General features: G+C 39.4%; 1 protein-coding gene across 3 annotated transcripts in view; it reads right to left on the bottom strand.

The window, feature by feature from the left end:
* The window catches only part of LOC117382734 (Kv channel-interacting protein 2-like), a 99560-nt gene that overhangs the window by 2583 nt on the left and 72675 nt on the right, over positions 1-24302 (bottom strand). The window contains exon 2 of one of the 3 annotated variants that reach the window (XM_055227014.1): positions 665-767. The exons of 1 other annotated variant lie outside the window; for it this stretch is intronic. In XM_055227014.1, the coding sequence (XP_055082989.1) occupies positions 665-767 (103 nt within the window). Of the gene's footprint in view, positions 1-664; positions 768-20399; positions 20527-24302 lie in introns of those variants that run through there. One more of the 3 variants, XM_055227015.1, reaches the window with a different exon arrangement.

The raw sequence follows: 24302 nt of genomic DNA, 5'->3' as shown, positions 1-24302 counted from the left end.
TAAAGCTGCTGGAGCTTGTAGCATTAAACACAACATGAAGTTTTAATGTGTTTTAAACTGTAACTGACAACTGCCCTAAATACAGTCCAGCGGTGAACCAACGTCTCGTGATGCACATGTGAAGTGCGTGAGGGAGGCATGTTCAGATCTCATAGATTACACACCCGCTTTAGCTTTAATTTGTATACAGTATTGCTATACATATTAAACAGTGAGGTGAGCATTCTGATAACATTGTGCATCGAGACAAATGTGCTGAAAGGTGCCAGAGAACTGCACTACAGCGAGTTGCATATGAAGCTGTAAATAGGGTCATAAAAGCTTGTCTGACTGATGTCCATACACTCATGTTATTACAGCACAATGGCAGTTGTTCCAGGATGTATTTTTGTATGACATGTAGCGTGTTTGTGGACTGGTCAGAGCTGTCTCCTCAGCACAGACTTGCAGAAAAATATTGTTCATTTTTTTGCACCTATACACATATGAACCTGAGAAAACCTGAATACAATTATAGTGTGACAATACACAAAAATAGAACACGATATAAAAGTATAAAAGTTGGCATATCATTTTGACAGGGGCAGTAAAAACATGTAACATTGTCAGAGTGTGTGTGTAAGATGGAGTTTTTTTACAGGACAAATGTAGAGAGTAGTGAGACTTGCTTTGACTTATTGAGGGGACCACCGTGGGTTTGCAGCATGGCAGCAGCTTGAGGAATCGCTGCTTTATGGTTTTTTTGCTTTGGCTGTTGGAAGGATTACCTGCAATCACCAACCAATAGCACAAAGGTTAGACAAAGCTGCTATTTCCAAGTGACCAATTCATCCACATTCACACACAGGCACCTCATGCAGCTCACAGACCCAACGTGCTGGCTTTTATTTCAATTCAACATTTCAAAATCAGTGTTTGCTGGTTTGGCTGAGAGATGGGAGAGACCACAGGTAAAACAACAGATCGCGAAAACCTAATCAAATCACACTTTGCAGATTGTAGGTTCAAATTGTGAATGAAGATAGTCTAATAATGCTCAAATATCGCATCAAATTGTATTATTAATTCATAAAACTATTTGTACATTTTGCCAACTTCAACCATATTAAGACACAGGACAAAAACAATCTAAATCTGACCAAAACACCAAGTTCCAGATGCTATTTTTCACCAGAAATGCTTGTGTCAGATCTCAAAACAAAAGGCACGTTCAAGTAACACGCAACTTTAATAGATCAGAAGCGATAAATCCCCTTTAACTCGATACAAAAGGTAGATTAAGATCAGCGCTCATATGCATGCTCCTGTCTGTGCACTTTTCTCTTTGTTTCCATGGCAACAGTTCCCTAAACCCTTTCAGTGCGACCCCAGTGGTCTGAAGGATGAAAGCAATGATGGGGTGAAAACCAATACGGGCCTATGTGTACTTCCTGCTCTGACTATGGAGCACGTGTGAACTGTGGCTGTATTACCCTATGCACAGTGAAGCCTGGGGGACCAGACAACACCACCACGACCACCACCAACCAGCAATCACCCCCAGTGCTCAGGTTCTCAGCGCGAGGAAGAAAAAGGCAAGAGTAACACATCCTTGATTAATATGTCCAGCAGGAGGCTTCAATCTGCTGCTCCACAGTATGTGAGAATCAAAGCGCAATATCTCGAAACACGACGAAGGAAGATCTTTCACGGGGTAGTACAGATGTCACGGTAGCAGATATTATGTGTCATGATTATTATGAGAAGAAGCATCATCATTACAGTTTAGTTATTAACCGTGATCAAATAACAGGTAAGTAATGAGTTCCTCTTCATTCACATAACAGACAGAAACATTTATATTTGATCTTTTTGTATAGATTGAAATAAATCGATTTAAATTTGCTTCTCATATTCGCACAATAGTTATTTTTAATGTACTACTTTGCAGAGCTGGGACCAAGTCAGTGTTTTGCAAGGCTTAAGTAAGTTTCAAGTCTTTTGCATCAAGTGTGAGTCGAGTCCCAAGTCAAATACAGGTAAGTCTGAGTCGAGTCCCAAGTCAGTGGCTCAAAAGTCTAAGTCCAGTCCAAGTCCTTTCAAGTCTTTAAACCGAACTTCCAAATACAGCTTGTATTTTTGCAGTTTATATGATTTTTTCCTGGTCCATGGTCCTTCTTAAAAAACACAAATAGAGAAGCCGGAGGGACATGTTCCAGTTTGTGTCCTTTTAATTAAGCAGAGAAGAGTGTTATTTATAATTCTGATAGATTTTTGATAGATTTATTTGAGGAGACAGGTCTAAGCCAAGTCCCGACTCACTGACCCTTAAGTCTAAGTCAAGTCCTCACTGACCCTTAAGTCTAAGTCAAGTCCTCACTGACCCTTAAGTCTAAGCCAAGTCCCGACTCACTGACCCTTAAGTCTAAGTCAAGTCCTCACTGACCCTTAAGCCTAAGTCAAGTCCTCACTGACCCTTAAGTCTAAGTCAAGTCCTCACTGACCCTCAAGTCCAAGTCAAGTCCTCACTGACCCTTAAGCCTAAGTCAAGTCCTCACTGACCCTTAAGTCTAAGTCAAGTCCTCACTGACCCTTAAGCCTAAGTCAAGTCCTCACTGACCCTCAAGTCCAAATCTAGTCCACATCTTAGTTTTAAGTCAAGATTCAAATCACCACAATAGTAACTCAAGTCTGACTCGAGTCCAAGTTACGACGTGCAAGTCCCCACCTCTGCTACTCGTGACCTGTATAATCACAAATATCAGTTACGTTAATAATCTTTTAATACATTTCTATCATTTCTATTATGTGACAACAGGTGGTTCAGGATGGAAGAAGGAAAACCACTTGTGCGTTGATGAATTACAGGGAACCATGTCCAAAATGTTCCTAACTGAGCTGTTTTTAAACAAATATACCACAGAACTAAAGACTGACATAACCACTAACTGATAAGTCAACTTAGGCCAGTTCAATCAACTTTCCAATATCTACAACGTTTTTAATAAATCATGATCATTTGAATTTTCAAGATTGAAATATGTACGTTCTTGAATGAAATAGTGCTATTACCGACCCAGAATATTTGACAGATGTAGTCCACCTCGCAAAAACAATAGGAAAGACTCTGGTGCAGCGCCTCCGTAGATCACTGCGATCTGTCACTTCTCTGATATGTTTGGGCCTGTTTCTTCGTTGTATTTTTGGTCTTGGGCTGATGAAATTTATTCTTTCTTTGTGATGTTTTCTTGGCCCAGTCCATCTCGTGAATATGTTTGATCACAGTGGGAGTAACCTGATTTCTTGCAGGCCTGACAGTCCATCTATCGTGTCATTTCTATGTCACCTTGTCATTTTCCCAGTGCTGATATAAGTTAGATTAGCATGCACAAGGAGTTTTTGTATTTGGTCACATGCAGTTGTCAATCATCTCATTATCGCACCATGGAATAAAATACAGATTTAATTAGCATTTTCTCTAAAGATACCGAGACTGGGCCTGTTACGATAAATACTATACCGATATATGTTTACATTAGATGGAACAATCATTTTGGGGGCTCAATATTTACGCAGGTACTTTTTCTTAGTACTAATGATGTACTTTTTTGTTATTTTTCCTGTTTTACCATTATATTTGAGCTGTGGACGCTTGAATAAATAACTTATATGACTGATTATAGATACAAGCTAACTACTAAAGTGTTTCATTCTGCTTTTGTTTAAGTTTTATTATCATATCGTGCATTTAAAATAGTTTTTTGGGGATACTTCTTTAGAGTTACTGTGTCAGTGGCAGGGGTGGTCCCAGACATTTTTTGTTGGAAGCGCTAAGGCGGTGCTCACTTAACATGTTAATTTAGAGCCTTTTAACGATACCCTTTACTGTGTTTGCTTTGCAGTTTTACACAAGTTTAAATGTAGTTAGCCTCTATAGTGATTTATAAAAGCTAATATCGAATTCTAATTATTGGAGTCTCATTTTGAACAACATTTTTAGACTGGATGTTTATGAAAGTGTAGGAGAAATCTTTAGAGGAGCTACGGGGGTGCATTGGCCATTATAGGGGAGGCTAGTGCCCTTTAAACTCCCTCTGGCGCCACCCCTGGTCAATGGCATAAATTAGTTTCAACATTATCGTTTATCGCCTATATTTTCTTCAGCGATATATTTAAACATTTGTTAACATGACAGGTTTAACAGACACAACACACATCAGGTGGATGAATATATGTTGTATATTTCTCTAGCAGTATAATGATGTGTTCTGAACTTGCACCTTCCTTGAACAGGTTTAGAGACATAATTCTGTTATAACAAATCTCAAAATAATTTCTTCATATGTGTGTGTAGGTACAAAGACACTAAGTGTTAATAATAAAAACATAACTGAGATTGTATTATTGGTTTGTAGTGGCTGGTGGCTGATAGGACAATAGTACTACGATCTTGCATGTGTTCAGTTTCATTAATGCGACAGTAATGACTAGGAACAAGATAAAATAGAAGAGCTCAGCACTGTTTTCTTACATATCATAGCATAAAAGGATATTTTAACATGCAAATTACTACTACTACTATTTAGCATTCAAGTATTCTGACACTATAGTGGTACAAGTAGTGACGCAGCACTGCAGTTCTTTAATTTACTTTTTGTATTGTTTTGGTTAATGTATCTCTATGCACATTTTGCACGTGTGGCCGGTAGCGTAAACTTTTTGACGTCTGATCCTGAGCTGCATAGACCAGTGCACATTTTGTCATAAAAAAAAAGAAAAAAATCAAGATGGCTTTCATCTTCACAACCTTAAATGAACCCAACTTCCTCAGACTTATGAAAGCTATAGAATATGCGCAAAAACAAAAAACGATCATTCTCTGCCCCGTTCAGTCTAAACGTGAAACCATGCAGATATAACGCAACTGACGTCACTGTATTTTGCCACACTTTCCACAACTCCTTGGAGAGCATTATTGCATAAGTGTCTGTAGTGGTTTGAAATGACTGATCCTGAATGAATGAGCAAAACAAAACAATGAAAAAATCGTAAGAAATTCCTTGATGGTGGACAGGGCTCGATCCAAAAATGATGTGCCACTTCAGAAGTCCATAAATAGACGTGACAAAACTGAAAATTAGGCCAGGGAAAAACATAAGTAAGCACGACTTCTCCTGCTTAATGAATCCTTTCAATGTCTCCCTGTTTCTTACCTTCCACAGACAAATCGATAAGCCCGAGAAAGTGCATAAGTTTTAACGAACTGCATACGACCAAGAGGATACCCAGAGTCTGCAGCCCCTCCACTTCCCATTTTTCCTGGAAGAACAGATGCATCCTTAAACGGGATCCTTGTCCTCAGGTGAAAGCCCTGTACCTCTCCTCCTGGGACTGCAGCCTGCGCCTTCAGCAGCTCCCTCCCGCTATACTGCCATCCTCGCTCGGAAAATTGTTATTCCCGCTGTATCTCCATCTTCACTGTGTGGGAGCAGAAGTGTCGCCTGGTCCGCTCCACTCCACTCCTCTTCCCCTCCTCAACCTCCCCCACCATTGATGTCCGCCTCCTTTCGCTGCCTGTCACACGTTGTTTAAGTTACAGGTAAAAGTTGGGGCCAATGCCTCACCAGCATCCTCTTGGCAAGTCCACAGCAGTTGTTTGGTGCGTTCTTAGGCGGCTCCCATCCACTCGGAGTCAAAGTCAGGCTAACTGTCCTCTCCTCCCTCCCGTGTCTTTGTCGCCGTGTACGCTTTACCTCGTTACTCCACCACACTGGCGCATCCCCTCCCCACATTTAATTGGGTCACTGATGGGACTGACTGAAAGGAGAGGAGTAGTGAGGGAGAGGTGGAGTTGTGGAGAAGTACAAAAGATAGATGAGAGATGGGCGGCACCTGGAAATAACACTGACTGTGAATGCAACACTGTGATGAATGGAGGAGGAAGAGAGAGAGAGAACAGAGGAGGTGTATTTGGGCAGGAGAAAAAGTAGCCGAAAGAAGTAGAGAGATAGTGAGTGAATACAGAAAAACATGCGATTGTGGTTTTACTCGTACCAGGGAACATTAAAGAGAAGTTTCAGAGTCTGTGGGTAAATAATTCCCTACAATGCTGGACTACACTGTGAGATATCGTTATTACTTATATTATTCATTTCAGATATAATTAACTATTAAATTAAATGTTTGATCTGCCTAAACTTGGTAAAAAAAAAAAGTAACTTTTAAAGATGAAATATTGAGTAGCAAGTTTGGGTTTCAGAGTGAATATTAATCAGTGGTGAAACATAACAAAGTAGTAGTAGTAAGTGGGTACTTTTTACCTTTACTTCACTACATTTGAGAGCAGGTATTTGTACTTTCTGCCCCATTACATTTTTGAACTGGACTGAAAAGTAAGTATTTTTTTTAATTATTGTTTGAGACCTGCTGAAAAGGCTGAGCGGTTTATTTTTATCAACTTCATAATTTGACCAAACAAAAAAAAGTACAAATAAAATAAAAAAAAATAAAATAAAATTGATTCAATTGTTTATGTTGAACAAAATTCAACACAAATCTTTATCATAATCACCCAAAATCAGCGTGAAATACTTTTACTTTTTACTCTTTAAGTAAATGTTTATATCAGGTACCATAATACTTTGTACTTAAGTAGATTTTTTCATGTGATACTTTTACTTGAGTACTTTTTTGCTCTGGTGTCTGTACTTTTATTTAGCAAAATGTAATACTTTCCCCCCCCATTGTTATTAATACAGTTAATAACAGAGTGAATATTAACAGCATTCTCAAATAGCAAAAATGATTAAAAAGAAAATGATTAAAAAGAAAAAAAAAATGTTCAAAGTAGCACTGATATCAGGAAAGAGGGAAGAGGAGCATCGGACTGGGGAGGTAAAGAGCACCGTTCACCTAGGTCCCAGTTCAGGGAGGGGCCCTTCACTAAATCTATAATGGCCAATTTTCATTTGACAACATGTAGATAAGTTTTACCCAGGGCCCAAAATCTGGTGCTACATCTCTGCCAGGAAACATATTGACTGAGCCATCACTAAAACAAGTACAAAATGCGAGCGATTTTGAACGTAAAAAAAGATTGACAAATAAAGTGAAAGAGTTAAGAGCAGCAGACGGGAGCCATGACGACAGAGAGGCCAAACATCTGACCCAGTGGCTCCGGTGGACACACTCCAGATGTGGCAGTCTCCCATGAGTGTAACTAATGCTCTCACATCACCACACTCAACGCCACAAGGAAAATCTGTCCAGAACATGCCCTGTGTACCAAAGCCAAAGTATGGAGTATGGAGAGAGCGAGAGAGTCCTCAGCTGCCAATATCAGATCACTGGCAAGTTCACCCAGAGGCAAAAGAGCAACTGTAGAATCTATTTTAAACACTGAGGATGTTTATCTGCTTTTAATGTGTTTTCAGTTTGAGTTATTTATACCAAGTACCTAGTAAATGATGAAAATGGAGCTAAAACTTTCAGGACAGGCCTTACTCCTTATTGTGAATGGAGTTTAGATTAAATTACATTACCTGAGAGTTGTATAAGATCACTTCCTGTATTGCCACATGACATCACAAGGTGGAACAGAGTGTTTTCTATTTGAGAGTGATATAACTATGCAGGATTTGTGTGTTAAAAATGTGTGAATGAAACAAAACACAACTCCAGGTCTGTTTGTGATGAGGAAACATTATAACGCAGATGAGAAAATAGTGTAATATGGGCCATTTAATTGGGTTAAGGGCTCAACTATTCTGACAAAGAATATAATTAGATTTGCTATGTCTTTCTAAAAATCAAGATTCCGTGCATATTTTAAACCTGTCCGAGAGCATTTGGCATCAGAGAGATCACTGAAATATTCAAGAATCACATGCATTTTATAGCATGTTTTTTGCATTTTATAGCATGTTTTTTTTTTACCTCCAAAACCAACTTTTTTCTGCCCGTACAATCACATAAATAGTTGTGTCTAGTAATAATTGATGTTTTCACTCATCTCTGATTTACAGTGTTACCTTTGGCTTTTTCTGGCTATGCACAATTATCACAAGTATCTCAACTCTACGAACTACAACGACAATATGAGATACAGTCTGAACACCTCTGTGGGTACCATAGACTGTATATATATATATAAATGGACATAGCTAACCTGCTAGCCACCACGTTCCAAATATAAAGTGAGCATGGGCGCGCTTCCAGCTCCATTGTTTGGCTCCAATTCACTTTCTATTGAAAAACTGTCATGCCTCTCTCCATAACTGCTGCTGTCAGACTCATCATTTTGGTTTTAAAATGTTCGTATTAACACGCTCTACATGATCCTGGTGTTTTTATTTTGCTATTGTGTCCGTAAATCAAGATGTGAACATTAATAGACAAATCAGGCACCTTCTTTCCTTGAGGTCGCTCTAATGGTAAGGGTGGGAAGCGGCGTTAACTCCAACAGCCTCGCTCCTGATTGACTCTTTGGTTGCTATGATACTCACAGTCGGAATTCCAAATATGGAAATTGTCGCCAAATTCGCTCCTATAACTGCTAGCCTTGATTAGCTTCATTTGACAAGTCCACTTCTTTACACAGTCTTTGCTGGGCACATTATCAAAATACACTTTTACACTGACATATTAAGGCCTGTATTTTTGTAGCAGTGCAGCACTACACCAAACTGGTATCTTGATTTACTAATGCTAAAGTAAATAACACATGCGCACCAGCAGATATGTAATGCACGGGGGATCACCGGGACACCATGGAGACGAGCGTGGGGGCTTACAAGCACATGTGGACAAGAAGATAACACCTAAGTTCTGGTCGTTTTGGTTATAGCCACATCTCAGGAATGCGTGACCCTCACTGTGAGACTTTGCCTAAAAAAACTGTAAAAGCTGTTAACATGCACATCTCAGGACTCTCTTCTATCCTTTCCAGAGAGTTTGTTGCTTCATTGTTCACTTTACCTGTGTGGAACTCATTAAACTCTTCTGACTTTATCCTCTTTGACGCTTACACCGGAAACAAACATTCTTACAGGCGACTAAACTTTCAAACACAGTTACAGTCACAAAGTTATACCTGAGATGTCAGCGGTAGAAGTGTGATCTGTAGACTAGGTTATGGTGATGACCTTTGACCCCACTGTGTCATGTATACAGCATTCACACCCTTAAAATAGAGACTGGGTGACTTTTAGGGCAAAGTGGATATATTGATGCAATACCTGTGTGAAAGCTAAAGATAAATGAGCTTAGTTTTTGTTAGAAGAATTGCATTACTGTTACCATCCATCCAAGTATTTGTGTCATTTTACTTATTTTTTTCTGCTTGATAAATACCTGCACATGTAACTGGCAAAGCAAAACATATATAGACTTCACACGAGTCAACAAATAAATGTTCCTTCATCTGTTTCATTCCTGACCGTTGGTGCCTGAAATTGGATCATCTTTGCAAAAACAAGTCATATTTGTCAATTTATCTATACACAGTCTTCCTTTTAGTTACACCGGAGCCATACTTGTAAAATGACTTCAAAACAAAGCCACAAAAAAAACACTTGTCACTCTTATCTCCCCTCAGAGACACTGAACTCGATATTACAAACATTCACTTACTGGAAAAGCACGTTGGCATCAGTCACACAGGTACAGTAATGAAACGTTAGCTTCATCGTTCTCTGCAGATTACTGTGTGTGGCAGATTTTGCCTACAGCCAGACACCCCAGCTAATTGAAATACAGCCATATTTAGACGTCTACCTGAGCAATTATTCCTCTCAAAACTGATTAAAATGTCTAACACGAGGGAGGGGAGGAGAGGAGACGGGGGGAGTCTGTGTGAAGGAGACCCAGCGGAGGTCACTGACAAATGGGGCTCAAAATTGGCTAGTGTGTTTCCAATTAGATACGTGAAAGAAGAACCCATTTGCATAGATCATTAATTTGGGGTATTTTTAATACTGCAAAAAAAAGGAGAAAATGAAAGGGAAGTGGGAAGTGAGAGTTCTTTTTAAATTCTAATCATGCCTTATTTTTTATTTTTTATTTTTTTCACAGGGAGCGGCTAATAAGTGTATAAAAGAGTGGAACAGCTGAGAAAAACAGGTACAAAACTGCAGTTAAACTCTTTTAAATGTTTAAGCTTTATGCTAAAAGTCATTGATAAAAGTTATGGAGCAGAAAATTGTGCATGTATGTTAGTGAATTCAACATTCTCGCCTGTAGAGGGCAGTAGAGCTTAGGCTGTGTGCAGTGCTGTTTACAAGTTCACCTCCAGCCTGTATTCCTTTCCCTTTTCTTAGCGTCCTTCATTGAAATTCAAGTCCAGTGACTAGTCTAACAGTGGGAGGGTAATGACAGATCACAAGCCATTAACAGCCACGATCATATAGAGCAGCCTGTTTTTGAGTTATATAATGCGCCCATATGGAACATTATATTAGATACGAAGCGCACCGCCACTCAGAGGTATTTTTAAGGATGCTTTTTGAGCCAAATGGGTGCAAAGGCGTCAATCCAAATCGAGTTTGCATCATTCCAAAGCAACATTCTCTCAAGCTTTTTTCCATCGAATCATAAACACTCTGCTCCTCAGCATCCTGCCAGGAGCCAAATCAGGTAAACATCCTGAGCTGGTCGATAATGAAGAGGAAGAAAGAGGCACTTCAAACACAACTTAAGCTGAACTTCTCATTGAGAGCTCGCACACAAATGAGTACTGTAAAAATAAAGCCCGTTAGCACATCGCTCGACACCTGTAGCATCCAACGGGCTGCACGATATGGCACACAAATGAAACCAAAACAAAAAAACAACAACTATTTTCCTTGTATTGTTTGAGCCTTTTCTATTCAATCTGAAGTTTTTCTTTTAAAAAACTAAATAAAACTTTAAGTATTGATTTCATGAACATCAACAAGACAACTAAAAATAGCCCAATTTATTCCTCCAAAGTCTGAACTCTGCTTCAGACCAAACTTTTACTGACAGAGGATTAGCTGTAGATGTCTCAGATAAAAAGACCCAAGCTGATCATAGACTCTTACACTCAAAAACATTCAAATTTGGTTTAACTATCCAGTCCAAAAATAAGACAATACAAGAAATGCAAGCTCATTAATTACAGTAATGTTATAGATACATACACGTTACAAACTGATATGGATGAACTGTTTGCGTAACTGTTTGTCAATTGATATCCATGTACTTCTGACCTGTCTGTTGATTTCTCCTATTTAACATTCACCAATTTCACCTGCTTATAATCAACAGTTAATAAATGAAAGAACAACTGACAAAGTGGAATACGTGGCACCATTTAAAGGTCCTATATTACTCAAAATTGGTTCTTGTGAGCTTTAAATCATGTTATAATGTTGTTACTTCCTCAAAAACAGACCTGGAGTTGTGTTTTGTTTCATTCACACATGTTTGAGTAACACTTTATTATCAGTCTGTCTACATCTCCAAAGCTCAAAATGCTCTGTTCCTCCTTGTGATCTCATAAAGCAACAGTTTTCAAGTTACCAACTCCATTTTACCTTTAGTTCAGGGCTGAAGAGAGTGTGCTAAAGATGTGTGAATGAAACTAAACACAACTCCAGGTATGTTTTTGATGAGGAAACAACATTATAGCATCAGAAAATAGCGTAAAATGGGCCCTTTAGGCATGAGCTCATTATTTAAATTCTCAATATTGTCCTTCTCTTTGCAGACAGATGCTTTTTTTTTTTTACAGTGCACCGCCTCTCTCACACTTGGCAGCTGCATCGAGAGAAGAGGTGAGACTGAACCACAGACGATGGCTAGGGATTGGGAGCGTGTATTAAGTATCTCTGGTTTGATCCCCCAGTGCCCCGGCCTCTCATCTTCTGGCTGGCTACCCATCACAAGGACAACTAGGACACAGACACGGTCAACACATTCATTATCGTGAACAAAGCTCGGCGAGTGCAGCACTTGTTGAAGAAATTGCCACACCACACACGATTATATGACTGTATTGGCACGATCACTCTCGCATCTTGTCATTATTTTTCAACCGGAGAGATTTTGGTGGCATTAAAGTGTTTGTAGATCAAGGTGATGAGGGGTATAGAAAAAAGACGTGATCAGATTTGCCAATTTAAAGCATTTTAAAAGCTCTTCTGAGGACTGGTTTTGCGAATTAGTCTATAAACTAAGCTATAAAGCCCGGATAGCCTCATATGATTACTGAACTGTTAATCTATGTTTGTTTTATCTGTTCCTATTCAAATAAACAATAAAATAAAACATGTATGGATTGGACGCATCAAAAAATCATTGCAACTATTGTCTTGGAGTGATGCAAAATTCGATTATTGAGCAGCTATAAAAAATAAAAGACCGTAAATGTGCAGATAAAATAGCTTTCAAACAAGGACATAAAGTTGATGTATGTGCAGCTATGTAGGTTCACAGAGTTTACACAGAACAGTAGCCAAGCCAAGCCACTTTATTTGTATAGCACGATTAAAAACAACAGACCAAAGTACCAAAGCTTCACAGAAAATACAGTACAAAGATATAAGAACAACAACCAGACACTAGTAAAGTCGTAGCACTAGTTAAAAGCCAGATCATAGAGGTGAGTCTTCAATAAAGTTTTAAAATGATCAACGGATGTGGCATTCTTTACACGGATCAAGAGCTTTTCCAAAGTTTCAGGGCAATAACAGACATTGTTTATCGCCTTTGGTTTTGAAAAAGGATGGAGGAACACTCTGTAAGTGCTGGGAGGTTGATCTGAGGGCCAGAGAGACTGAGTAAGGAGCCGAGAGATCAGACAGGTAACATGGGGCAGCATCATTAAGAACTTTAAAACAAATAGTAACATCTAGCATCTTAAAATCTATTCTAAACTCCCCTGACAGCCAAAGCCGCTGAGCTAAACCTGGGGTGATGTGGTCTCTTTTTTAGTACCTGTTAAAAACCTGTCTGCCGCGTTTTCGACAAGCTGTAATCTGCCGATGCTGGTGTTTGAGAGCTGCAGTGGTCCAACCTGGTAGTTATTGATTTAGCTATAGACGGAGTCGGAAGAAACTGCCTCTAATAACATTACTTATTTGTTTTTTCGAACTTTAGGGAGACGTCAAGATAAAACACAAGATTTCTGGCTGAACTATGAAGACTGACAGACAATGGGCCAAGAACATTTTTCAAGTGATTTGTGGGGCCTAAATCAAATCACCTCTGTTTTGTTTTTATTTAGCTGTAGGAAATGGTTTGACGGGCAGCATTTGACGTCTTCTAAGCGTTTATGAAGATTTGTTATAGGGGAACTGTCTCGCTCAGAAACTGGTAAATATAAATAAAAGAGTCATCAGCATACAGATGATATTGGACATTATGTTTCTTGAGGATAGATCCAAGTACAGAGAGAATAAAAGAGGGGCTAAAATGGAGCCCTGGGGAATACCACATGGGAGCAGGAGAGGACACAGAATTGTTCATTTTGACTGAAAAGATCTACTATTTAGGTAGGAGATAGATAAATCACTTCAGAACTCTGTCTTGAAAACCCATTTCTGCCTGTAGACGATTTAAAAGGACTGATCAACAGAGACAATGCGCCACGGAGATCAAATAAAATGAGAACTGAGGAGCCGGAGTCACTCACAGTCTAGACAATACTAGACAATGCTACAGGCAATAGATTCACCATTTAAAAAAAAAAAAAAATTGAATGTTTTGTCAGAAAGTTATAAAAAGGCACACTTCACAGAATCTGCCGACATCCGACCCCGAATTACCCCCCATAGTGTGCTACTGCTGTGTCACTCACTCCCTGCCATGCACCAGTGTTTGGAATAATGAATACAGTCATTAATCTTGATCTTAGAGTGAATACTTTTTGCCGCTCATCACAGTTGCTTCTTTTGTTCTGACAGGGTTCAGTTCAGGAGTTTCAGAAACAAAATCCAATGAACTACCCTGTGTGCGTGTCATTTTTGATAAGGTAACTAAAAGTCTTTAGTGACGTAAAGTAAAATTTATGTCCCCATATTAATATGAAGACACACAGCACTCTCCATTAGCTGGACTCTACTGAAGGACAATTACACTTTACGCTGTGTGTGTGTGTTCACTCACTCACTCACAGAGCATTATAACGGCACTTACTTCAAACACACTCACTCACACTGGAACGCACACACACACTGGCACACACACGCACAGCGGATCATTGCCAAATTTCCTTTTAGCATCAAAATAATACGTTGAGCCTCGTTGTTTACAGAAAACTGATGTTGTTCCTAATGGACATGGAAGTCTTCAGAGCACACCACCTCAACATTCAAAGTCTAAAACTTAAAGGGTTTTAGTTTCTCATCAATATCGATTTTGTCATATACGTACTTTTAATGTTATGTGTGCTCATTAGCGTCCAATGCAGTTTTAATGACTCTGACAGCACAGTCCTTTATGAAGTATTTGACCTTATCTCCGGTTTGTTGGCTCTCTGTAAAATGTCACATACTTTTCAGTTGTCTTGCCAACAAACAAACAGACAGACAAATCTTACTTGAGACTAGGGATTGACGTTATTGACAAAAATGTATATCTCGACATTTTGGCAATCCAGGAAAAGTCTTTAAATGTAATCGTTGAGGTTTGAGTATCAGGCAAATGTGACAGGACTGTAAATCACCCATAAAAGTGCAGATATATCACTTTATTCCCTACTTTAAAGAAGGCCAAAGTTCTGTTAGACACACCACAGGTTAGTCTTCAACAATTTTTAAACGTGCGACAAAACTCAGACCATAGACACGAGGAGAATCAGATAAGATCTTAAATCGCCGAGCGCAAAAGCTGCAATGGGATATGAAGAGACCGTACACCACAAGCTAAAAGTTCTTCTGCTGTTTCCTATGTAGAATAAAACAACAAAAGATCAAACTTCAGCACTTCTGCTTTAGATGCAAGTCAAAACTGTGTTATTATTTGTGAAATGTGGTGCTGTAGTTCAGATAAATGCTTTTAATCCACAGAAGGCCGGCAATAAACAACACAAGAAGTAGAGTCGTGTTTACTGTAGCAGCAGCTTCACCCAGATCCTCACAGCGTGGATTCATGTAAACAGACACACGTGAGGATCTACTGTCGCCTTTTTACTTTTAACAAACGCTTCAAACCGGATTATTATCTGCTTTGTGGACTCAGCATCGCTACTTGCAGAGGACAGATTCGAAGGGATAATACGGATGAGAATTATGTAGTTTAACTTTACAACTGAGAGGTGAGTAATAAAGTTGAGTTATTTTCACAATTTCCTGAGTTTGTATCTTGTGCGTCTGTGTCCATCACTCTGACTGCCCCTGACACTCTGTTTTATTGGCTGGTGCAGTAGTGTTGATGTTTTGTGGTTGTGATATGACAGAGCAGCTCAGAATCACTGAAACCACACACGAGGAACACAGCTGATTCAACATCATACACAAGTTTCCAATGTCGGGTCACGCCTCCTTCAAGTCAGAGAGAAGCAAATTGGGTCCTAAGTCAAATTATCCTGTAGTGTGTGGCAGGTTTTATCCATTTTTATTAGCGATTTTTGCAGCATTTTTCCTTTTTTTAAAAATAAATTATGTACCCAACATTCAAATTTTGCAGATCTTCAAAACGGCATTCACAATATGGACAAGTCTCTATATGGCTCACTTATAATTGAGATAATTAATGTGACTTCCTGAAGCTTTATGTCTCCCGTTCATCATATACGCATTGACATGGCAGTTAAATATAAAGCGTATTCCAAAACCAGAAGTGATGAACTAGCAGAAGCCACTGTAGCATGTCCATGACTTTGAGGAGTCCATCACATCAGACACCACTTCAATTTATTTGGACATCAAGGAGTGAAAGTGACAGCTCTGCACATGGCACGCTGCCACCACTGTCATCACATTACTCCATTCTATAGATGCAGTACAACACAGTCAGCTCATCTGTCACAAGACACGATCCAAGCTAATAAGGACATCAACTAGTTAATTGTGTACAGTGTAAGTGTGTGTATATATAAAGCCGATAATATCAATATTGTTGTTTACATACTTGCATAATCTTGCTAACAGGTAGAGACTTTGCACTGCACTTTAATATTTATTTATGCAGTCTAATCACTGTTTGCACAATACTTCCGCAACCTCAGATATTTACAGGAATTTTTAAGCTAAATCTGGTGAACTGCAAACTGTCATCTGATTAATGTCACAAAGATAATCCAATAAAATGGTGAGATATTCATTTTGGTCAACATTGCCGACCTCCTAGATATATACGATTGTTAAGTCAGCTATCTCCAACCATACTTTAGATTCCCCAACAGAGAAATCCTAAGTACTTAACTAAACATCGACTTGAAATGGTCTGGGGAAGTATGTAAACATGACACGCTACACCTCTTCATTCATTCACTGCACTAACAAACATGTGTGGGCGGGTATTTACCACATCGTAGGGGCTATCTATATACAGACTTAATTCTGGAGCCGTGCCTCCCTTATGCGGACAAAATTCAGGTCTTCGTGACATTAATCCTTCGTTGTTACTAGATTACAACATGATTCAAAGTTCAAACATGGCTTAAAATTAGTGTGTGGTTAAAGTTAGGCAAGAAGTAACAGTAAAGGTCAATGTAATGTCTCTAACAAACATAGAAACGAACATTAGTATTGATAAACAGCTGCTTTACAGTCACTAGTTTGATGCCACCGCACATACATACTTTACTTTAGCACATACTTCATCAACATCAACCCCCTGAGCAAGAACATCTAAAATCAGCCATATCCAACCATCACAAGAGAAAAAACTACATCATGGACTGGAGCAATCCCAGGCTTATCCACACTGAAACAGATACCAGCGCTGGATCAGAGAAGCCATCGAGATCCGCAAATGAGGTACAAGGAGCATGAATCGTGATGAGGGAGCATACGCTTTATCACACACATGGGATGCCGTCCTGGGGAAAGCGTCAGGCAGTAGGGGGCGTAAGCTTCCCCTACCGTCTGGAAAAACTAAGTAAAGCAGCCTGTTGTGGAAATAAGACTCCTTTTGCAGGCTCTGATGAACGTTGAAGCAAAGACAAGAGTTTATTTCTTGCAAGAAATAGGTCCGTCAGCATCTCCCCCTAACGTCAGACCCCGAATGAAGGAACTCACCAGGTTTATATAGTTTGAGATGAACCAGAGGACATATATTTCAAAGTAAGGATGTGACACTCTTACTGAGGTGTGGCCAGACGAGCTTCAGGATGTAATGTGGAGTCAATACAATACAACGTGTGATACATTTCAAAGGAGAGGGATCTGAAAGCCAATTGTACGGTCTGATTGCATCTATCTTCACTTATATTACAAACACATCTTAAGATTAGCAGCCAAAAGGGAACAAAAGGGTTTACACGAAAGGTTTTCTAACACTGTCTTTGACCACCAAACCAAATGAGTTTTAGTTACAAGACCAGGTGAATTCTAAAAGGTAAAATAATCACACAATATTTTAATTTCCTTTACACAGCCTACATGTCGTCACTACACCATCACGTGACACTTCTGCGGAAGGCTTCAGACATAGAAATCGAAACATGTAAAGCAGATAAACAAACGCTCCTGTCTGATGAAAAGACTTGTGTTTTTTCACCCACTACACTGCAGACAAGGCCATTCACACAGAGCTGCAGTTTTCCTAATGCTCCAACCCAATCAGTTAGATGTCATCATAACTTTCTTTATTCTACCCATTAATCTGACTTTTTAACTAGTGTCAGGTTAAAGAAAATGGTGGATAATGTTACTTTTAAGTGCTACGTGGATCAAAATGACAGAACAAAATCTCAACTTGTACAAATGAAAGTAATCGTATGTTATATACATTAAGACAGTATAAGCTCTTTGGTCCCAAGCCATCTCTGATCTTGCAGATACTATGTGTAATACTTTTGGCCTTCTGAAGTCAGTTCGTCCATTAAACAGAAAATTCATTATCTTAAGTACTCATAGGGGAGCTGGCACGCATACACACGCACACACACGCACACACACGCACAATTTAAGGCTTCAGTTTTCCATAAAGAATAGGCAAAGCATGCAGAAGACTGATGCAAACAGCCTAATAGCATTTAAATGTACTCTTGTTTTTTCCGAGTGCATTGTCCAAACATTAATTATTGGTGCACGACTGTAAAACAAAGCCACTTCACCAGGTGCATCAAAGAAATTGGCCTCCTCATATCAACATTCATATCATGTTTGTAATTTAAAATAAGGGTTTGGATAAGGCCTGCTTTAATACTTGAATCATTTATCAGATAAGATGGAAAACACTGTTACGTCATTAGGATCAAACTAAGTCCACAGATGGCCACAGAGGAATAGGTTTAAGGTATGAGGGAGTCTTATCATCTGCAGGGAGATAAGAATCCAATCTCTTTTTGTCACTAAGGAGGCCCAGATAAGGAAGTGTAAAGAGGTCTGGAGACAACGTGGGTCATCCAGATAAGACAGGCAGGCCAAATGAGGGATGGGGAAAGTTTTGGTGGGGGTGTTGAACAATAAAAGTTATTTACACCTCTGAATTAAAGAGTCTAATAAGAGCTGTAAACATGTCGGTCCAACTGATGTCTATCTTTGCTTGCAGTGATTTGCATAACAACTTGTTTTTATAAATATGTTTTCGTTTGTCCAAGCTTAGGGCTGTTGGCAAATCCAGGATAATATTTCTGTGTTTTTTATATAGAGGGATCTCAGTCTGGTCCCCACAGCCTCAGTCATGCCTCGTGCCAGAACAAAACATTTGGAGATTTGTTTTTTCAGTGACACATGTGAAACAAAGAAGCTCATTGGTCACGTATCATCTACAAACAAAATGATATTTCTCTCACCTCAGACTTACACAGTTAAGTGGTTTGCTCTTTGACTCTGCAGAAGTCAAAGAACAGTCCCGTTTGAGAACATTTTCCTTTCTTTTTATACCATAAGCAGCCATATTTGTTTTGATATGGACCATGCATGTCCCTGATTGGCTAATCCACTTGTCAATCATCTGAATATCATCTGAAAATAGGGAGATTCACCAGTGACTAGACTCACATCTTCGTAAAGTATTGAAAAAGTGCATATATTCTGGATCCCAGGCATTTGCAGCTGGCTTGTGACGACAAACGTCCAGACAGCTGTGGCATTTCTACTTTCATTTGACTTTGATTTGATTTTACCAACTTGTAATTACTGTGTACTAAATATCAGTCAATCAGCTCAGAAACTATCTATCGTGCTGAGAGGAAGGGCATCTGGCATAAACTAATGACCACAAAATAATGCTACAAATCAGAGTAACACTATGACTGTTGCTGTTGCACCAGAAGTAAACCCAATCTCATCCATTATATCATCTCTCACGGATCCAACTATTTTGACTCTGAGATTAGAGCTCATCATATTCCCCAAAAACTACAATCCTCAAACTGTGCCCTTTTAATTTGATGCAGTTTAGTTGACACAGTGAAGCCTTGTCAACTCCCAGCAGGTGAGTTCTTTCCATATATCAGAGCAGTATAGGGCTACAGGCTAATGAGAGAGAGCCTGACATTCCCTCAGTGAGCCAGCGCCTCTGCACAGCACTCAGACCCACTCTGTCCATAGTGTTATTGATCACAGGGTAAAAGCACACACCCCAGGGGCAGGGGGAGGCCATGCGCAGCTAAAGTTACTCCTGTGTTTGTGTGTGCGTGTGTAGACGGGTATTCTTCACAATGTGGGGACTGAAACCTGTACGCACGGGGTCCCGGCTCCTCCCCGTGATAATAAAACTGCTTTATTATCACATCAAGTCCAGATGCGTTTAGGTTAAAATAGGTGAACGTTCTGCAAATAGTGACTACGTTAAGGTTAGGATCAGTCGCTAGGAAATGAATATAAGTCCCCAAGAAGCATGGAAACGCAATGTGTGCGTGTGCCTGTGTGTGAGTCAGAAATTGATAGAGAGATAGGGAAAGAGAGACAAAGTGAAACAGAGGGAGAAAGAGACAGAGAGAGTTGTAATGTTAACAGAAACCTTTAGCCCAGTACTGCAGTCCAGTCATGTACGGGTCAGGACTATTGGTATTTACAGTTACGTGGTTTGGGGAGCCAGCCTGATCAATTAGACTTGCACTGACAAACTTTAAACTTAATAATAACAATAATAAGACTAAAAAAACACTATAAAATATCTGAATTCACTGGTATGAGATGCAGACTGCAGACAAATCCGGCTGAGGAAGTTTTACAAAGTCCATACCTCCGAAAACACATTTTTAAACAGACGTCATACATAAAGTTGATCATAAGCTAAATTATTTCAAAGTTTAAGATTAAAACTGCATGCTCCTCTTTTACCTTCTCCACCAACCGGCTCAAACATCCCAAACTGCTCCAGGACTTTGATGAAGAGACCCATGACAACCAGCACCGCGATCATCTCTAGCCCATCCAGAGTCAACATGGTGGGCATAAAAGTTTGTCATTTCCCAGCCGCTTCCAAGCCGGGGCGGAGGACTTGCACCACTGTCCTCAACGAGAAAACTTTGTCCAACTTCTTCACTTCTTCTTCTGCGGCGTTTCAGGATCTACTTTGAATACGTCCAACATCCTCAGGGGAAAGACCTATCCCCAAGTAGAAGCCATGACGCCGAATGCCAAAACGTATAAAAAAAAGTTGTTATTTATTCTTCTCAAAGTGATGGAATGTGCCGCTACACCCGCTCTGTGTAGTAGTCCTTTGGCAGTGGTTGTCAAGAAGCAAATGTTACGAGGGGGAGAGAGGGAGAGGGATGGAGGTAGGGCGGAGGGAGGGAAGAGGAGAGGAAGTGAGGACAAACCGCAGCACAGTGAGAGGGTGAGGAGGGGTGCGATAAGGAGCTACGGGGAAGGGGGGGTTACGAATGTCCTCCCACACATGTGACATTACTTCCATTGATTTGCTTCACGCTGTTTCCACGGTAACGGCATAAGTGTCAGATTTAACTAATGGGCGGTTATTAAAAATGCTGTTTTTTGTTTATGTGAATCGTAATGGCGTTTACGGAGATGGCTCTTTTAGCGTACCTCAGCGTAATATTAGGGTGTCTTAGCCAGAGCGAAAAGGCAGTGTGTACAATTTGACTTTGAGGGGTTTCTACTGGAGTTAAAGACCACCTGTTGGCTGAAAAGAAAATGGAATATAATCAAAATCAGGTTGAAATAGTAATTTGAACTGTCGCCATTTTGAAATCACAAAGGCTGGTACTATTTAGCCAAAATGAATGAATAGAATTATGTACAACCTTATACAAGTTGAATAATGTTTGATTTTGAATGTACGAGTAAAATAAATACTAAAAAAAAAAAAAAAGTAGTTTAGACTAATCCACAAATAGATTTCAAATTGTTTTGTATTCTTCTCTTCTTATTATTATTATTTTTCTTATTATATTAGTTACACAATTCATTTTAAAGTCTTCTCTCAAATATTAATATTGTTTAAAATGTGAAAAAAAAACCCTTAAATCTAATCGCTATCAAAATCACAGTAAGATTTTTCCCTAAATTGTACAGATCGACCTACAATATAGAAATAAAACATAAGGAATTTAAGTGTTCAACATCTTACAAAGTGCATATTATGTCGTTTTCTGATCAAAAACAGACCTGGAGTTGTGTTTTGTTTCATTCACACATGTTTAACACTCTGTTCCACCTTGTGATGTCATCATGTGGTAATACAGGAAGTGCTCCGATGTGTTTTAAAACTCTATACACCTTCACTAGAATCATTTGGATGATTAAAGCCCTGGAATTTTTGGAATATTTGTACTGATCTAAATGTAAAATGTAGCTGTTAACTTGAAAACTACCACTTCATGACATCACAAGGTGGAACAGAGCATTTTGAGCTTTGGAGATGTAGACACACTGATAATAAAGGGTTACTCAGACATGTGTGAATGAAACAAAACACTACTCCAGGGATGTTTGTGAGGAGGTAACAGCATTATAAAGCTCACAAAAGTCAATTTTGTGTAATATAGAACCTTTAAAGTTAAAGCGAAACAGAGCATGACTAAGCACTGCATTTTCCAAAGCAATGTCCAACCGTAAGTCTCTCCATTTTGTGAACTTTTTATTGAGCATTGCGTACAGCCCTGCTTTCCCACCTCACACATCATACACACTGCCATTAATCAAGTGAAAAAATTACATTTTCCAGAAGCAAGGCACGTTGTTACAGTTAGCCCGCCCCAGCGCCCCTCCCAGCCCATGTCCCACTGAGAATATCACCAGACAGCAACTAAAATAACCAAATCTTACGCTTTTCTCTTTTAAATCCAGCCCTGTGTATAATTCTAGCAAAAAACAACTTGACAACTCGAGTACATAGGCATCCTCATTTGGTCTTGTTTGTGTTTTTGACGGTGTCCACCATCTTGCCTTATTATGGAGAAGTCTGTCACAGCAGTGCAAGAAAAGCCAAGTGTCGCAAGGTGACAGGAAACCTAACCCCGCGTGATGTGAGTCTCTTCATACTCATCACGGGACTGTCCCACCTCTGGACTATAGGCAAAGCAAACCTACGTAAACAAAATTGTATTGAAGGGAGCTCCTATTGCCGACATTGTAGAGGTAAACAGAGAAATATTGAACCACAATACGAAGTGGGAGAATGAGAAATCTGAGCCGAACCTGTTGGTACAAACACGTTTATTTATGGACGAGCTGCTATTTTGAAGGAGAGAAAGTAGGAGGAGAGGAAAGGACATCGATGGATAAAGTTTTACTCAAGTACAGTTATTGACGCATAATATTAAGACGATTGAAACATGATAATGATACTCACAAACATGAGGTTAAAATAATGACTGAGGAATTCACGTTCAGTTCTGGTCTCTGCTATGGCCGATATATCATAAAAAAAATAAAAATAGAAATGTGATAAACTCAGATGCTCCGACCTGTAGAATTATACTAATACAGTACTATCATCACTGCTTATACTACTGCATCTGCTGTAATGCTAAATGAGGTACAACTACTGGTATTGCTACTGCTTCTACTACTACTGCTACTGCTGCTACTACTACGACTGCTACTACTACTGCTACTGCTACTACTACTACTGCTACTACTACTACTGTTACTACTACTACTAATACTACTGCTGCTATTGTTACTGTTATTACTACTGCTACTACTACTACTGTTACTACTGCTACTACTACTGCTACTACTACTATTGCTGCTGCTACTACTACTACTACTAGTGCTGCTACTACTACTATTGCTACTACTACTGCTACTACTGTTGCTGCTGCTACTACTACTACTGCTACTAGTGCTGCTACTACTATTGCTACTGTTGATGCTGCTACTACTACTACTACTGCTACTACTACTACTATTACTACTACCACTACTACTGCTGCTTCTAGTACTACTGCTACTGCTACTGCTACTGCTACTGCTACTACCACTACCACTAACACTGCTACTACTACTACTGCTGCTGCTACTTCTACTACTATTACTACTACCACTACTACTGCTGCTGCTACTTCTGCTACTATTACTACTACCACTAGTACTGCTGCTTCTAGTACTACTACCTCTACTGCTGCTATTACTGCTACTACTACAACTTCTTTGAACCAGTTAGAGCAAAAGTATTCAATTTAAACTTAAAAAAATATACACAAAAAGTACATTCTCTATCACTGTAAAGAAAAGCCTGATGCAGTGTGTGGCGTGGGCTCTAGGGTTGGATCCCCTGAGTACACATTTGCAGTACAGAGGCACATACATGTTTTCTTTATGTGGCGCAGACACCAGCTCTGGCCCTGGAGGATACTCTGTCACTGTGGATATGCCCTTTGTTTTCATTGTACTTTTTTCTACTGTATATAATCAGACCTTGTTGGAAAGTATTCTTTTGTCTGGAAAGTATCAGGTTTTTGTGGCTTTGGTGCTAGAACAAAGCAGTGGTTATGGTCTGTGTATTAAGATTTATCAACACAGTGGAGTGTGTAGTAAGTAATAAGTATGAGATCCTTTATTTGTACAGATCATATAGGGAAATTTCAACGTTGCAACATAAAGAACAGTAGTAAAAGTACCTACAACTAAATGTATTACGCATAAAAAGTGATGAATGTGTGTTTTTCTGCTCAGCCTTTACTGACGTGTATCCACAAATCCACAGTAGAGTCTAAATATCTTAATGCCCTTATCCCCCTCCACATGTTGCAGGGTTATTGTTAAGCTCAGATA

This window comes from Periophthalmus magnuspinnatus, chromosome 15 (assembly GCF_009829125.3).
Source record: "Periophthalmus magnuspinnatus isolate fPerMag1 chromosome 15, fPerMag1.2.pri, whole genome shotgun sequence".
Taxonomy (NCBI): Eukaryota; Metazoa; Chordata; class Actinopteri; order Gobiiformes; family Gobiidae; genus Periophthalmus; species Periophthalmus magnuspinnatus.
Note: the sequence above shows the minus strand (reverse complement) of the source record. Positions and strands in the feature narration are given on the sequence as shown.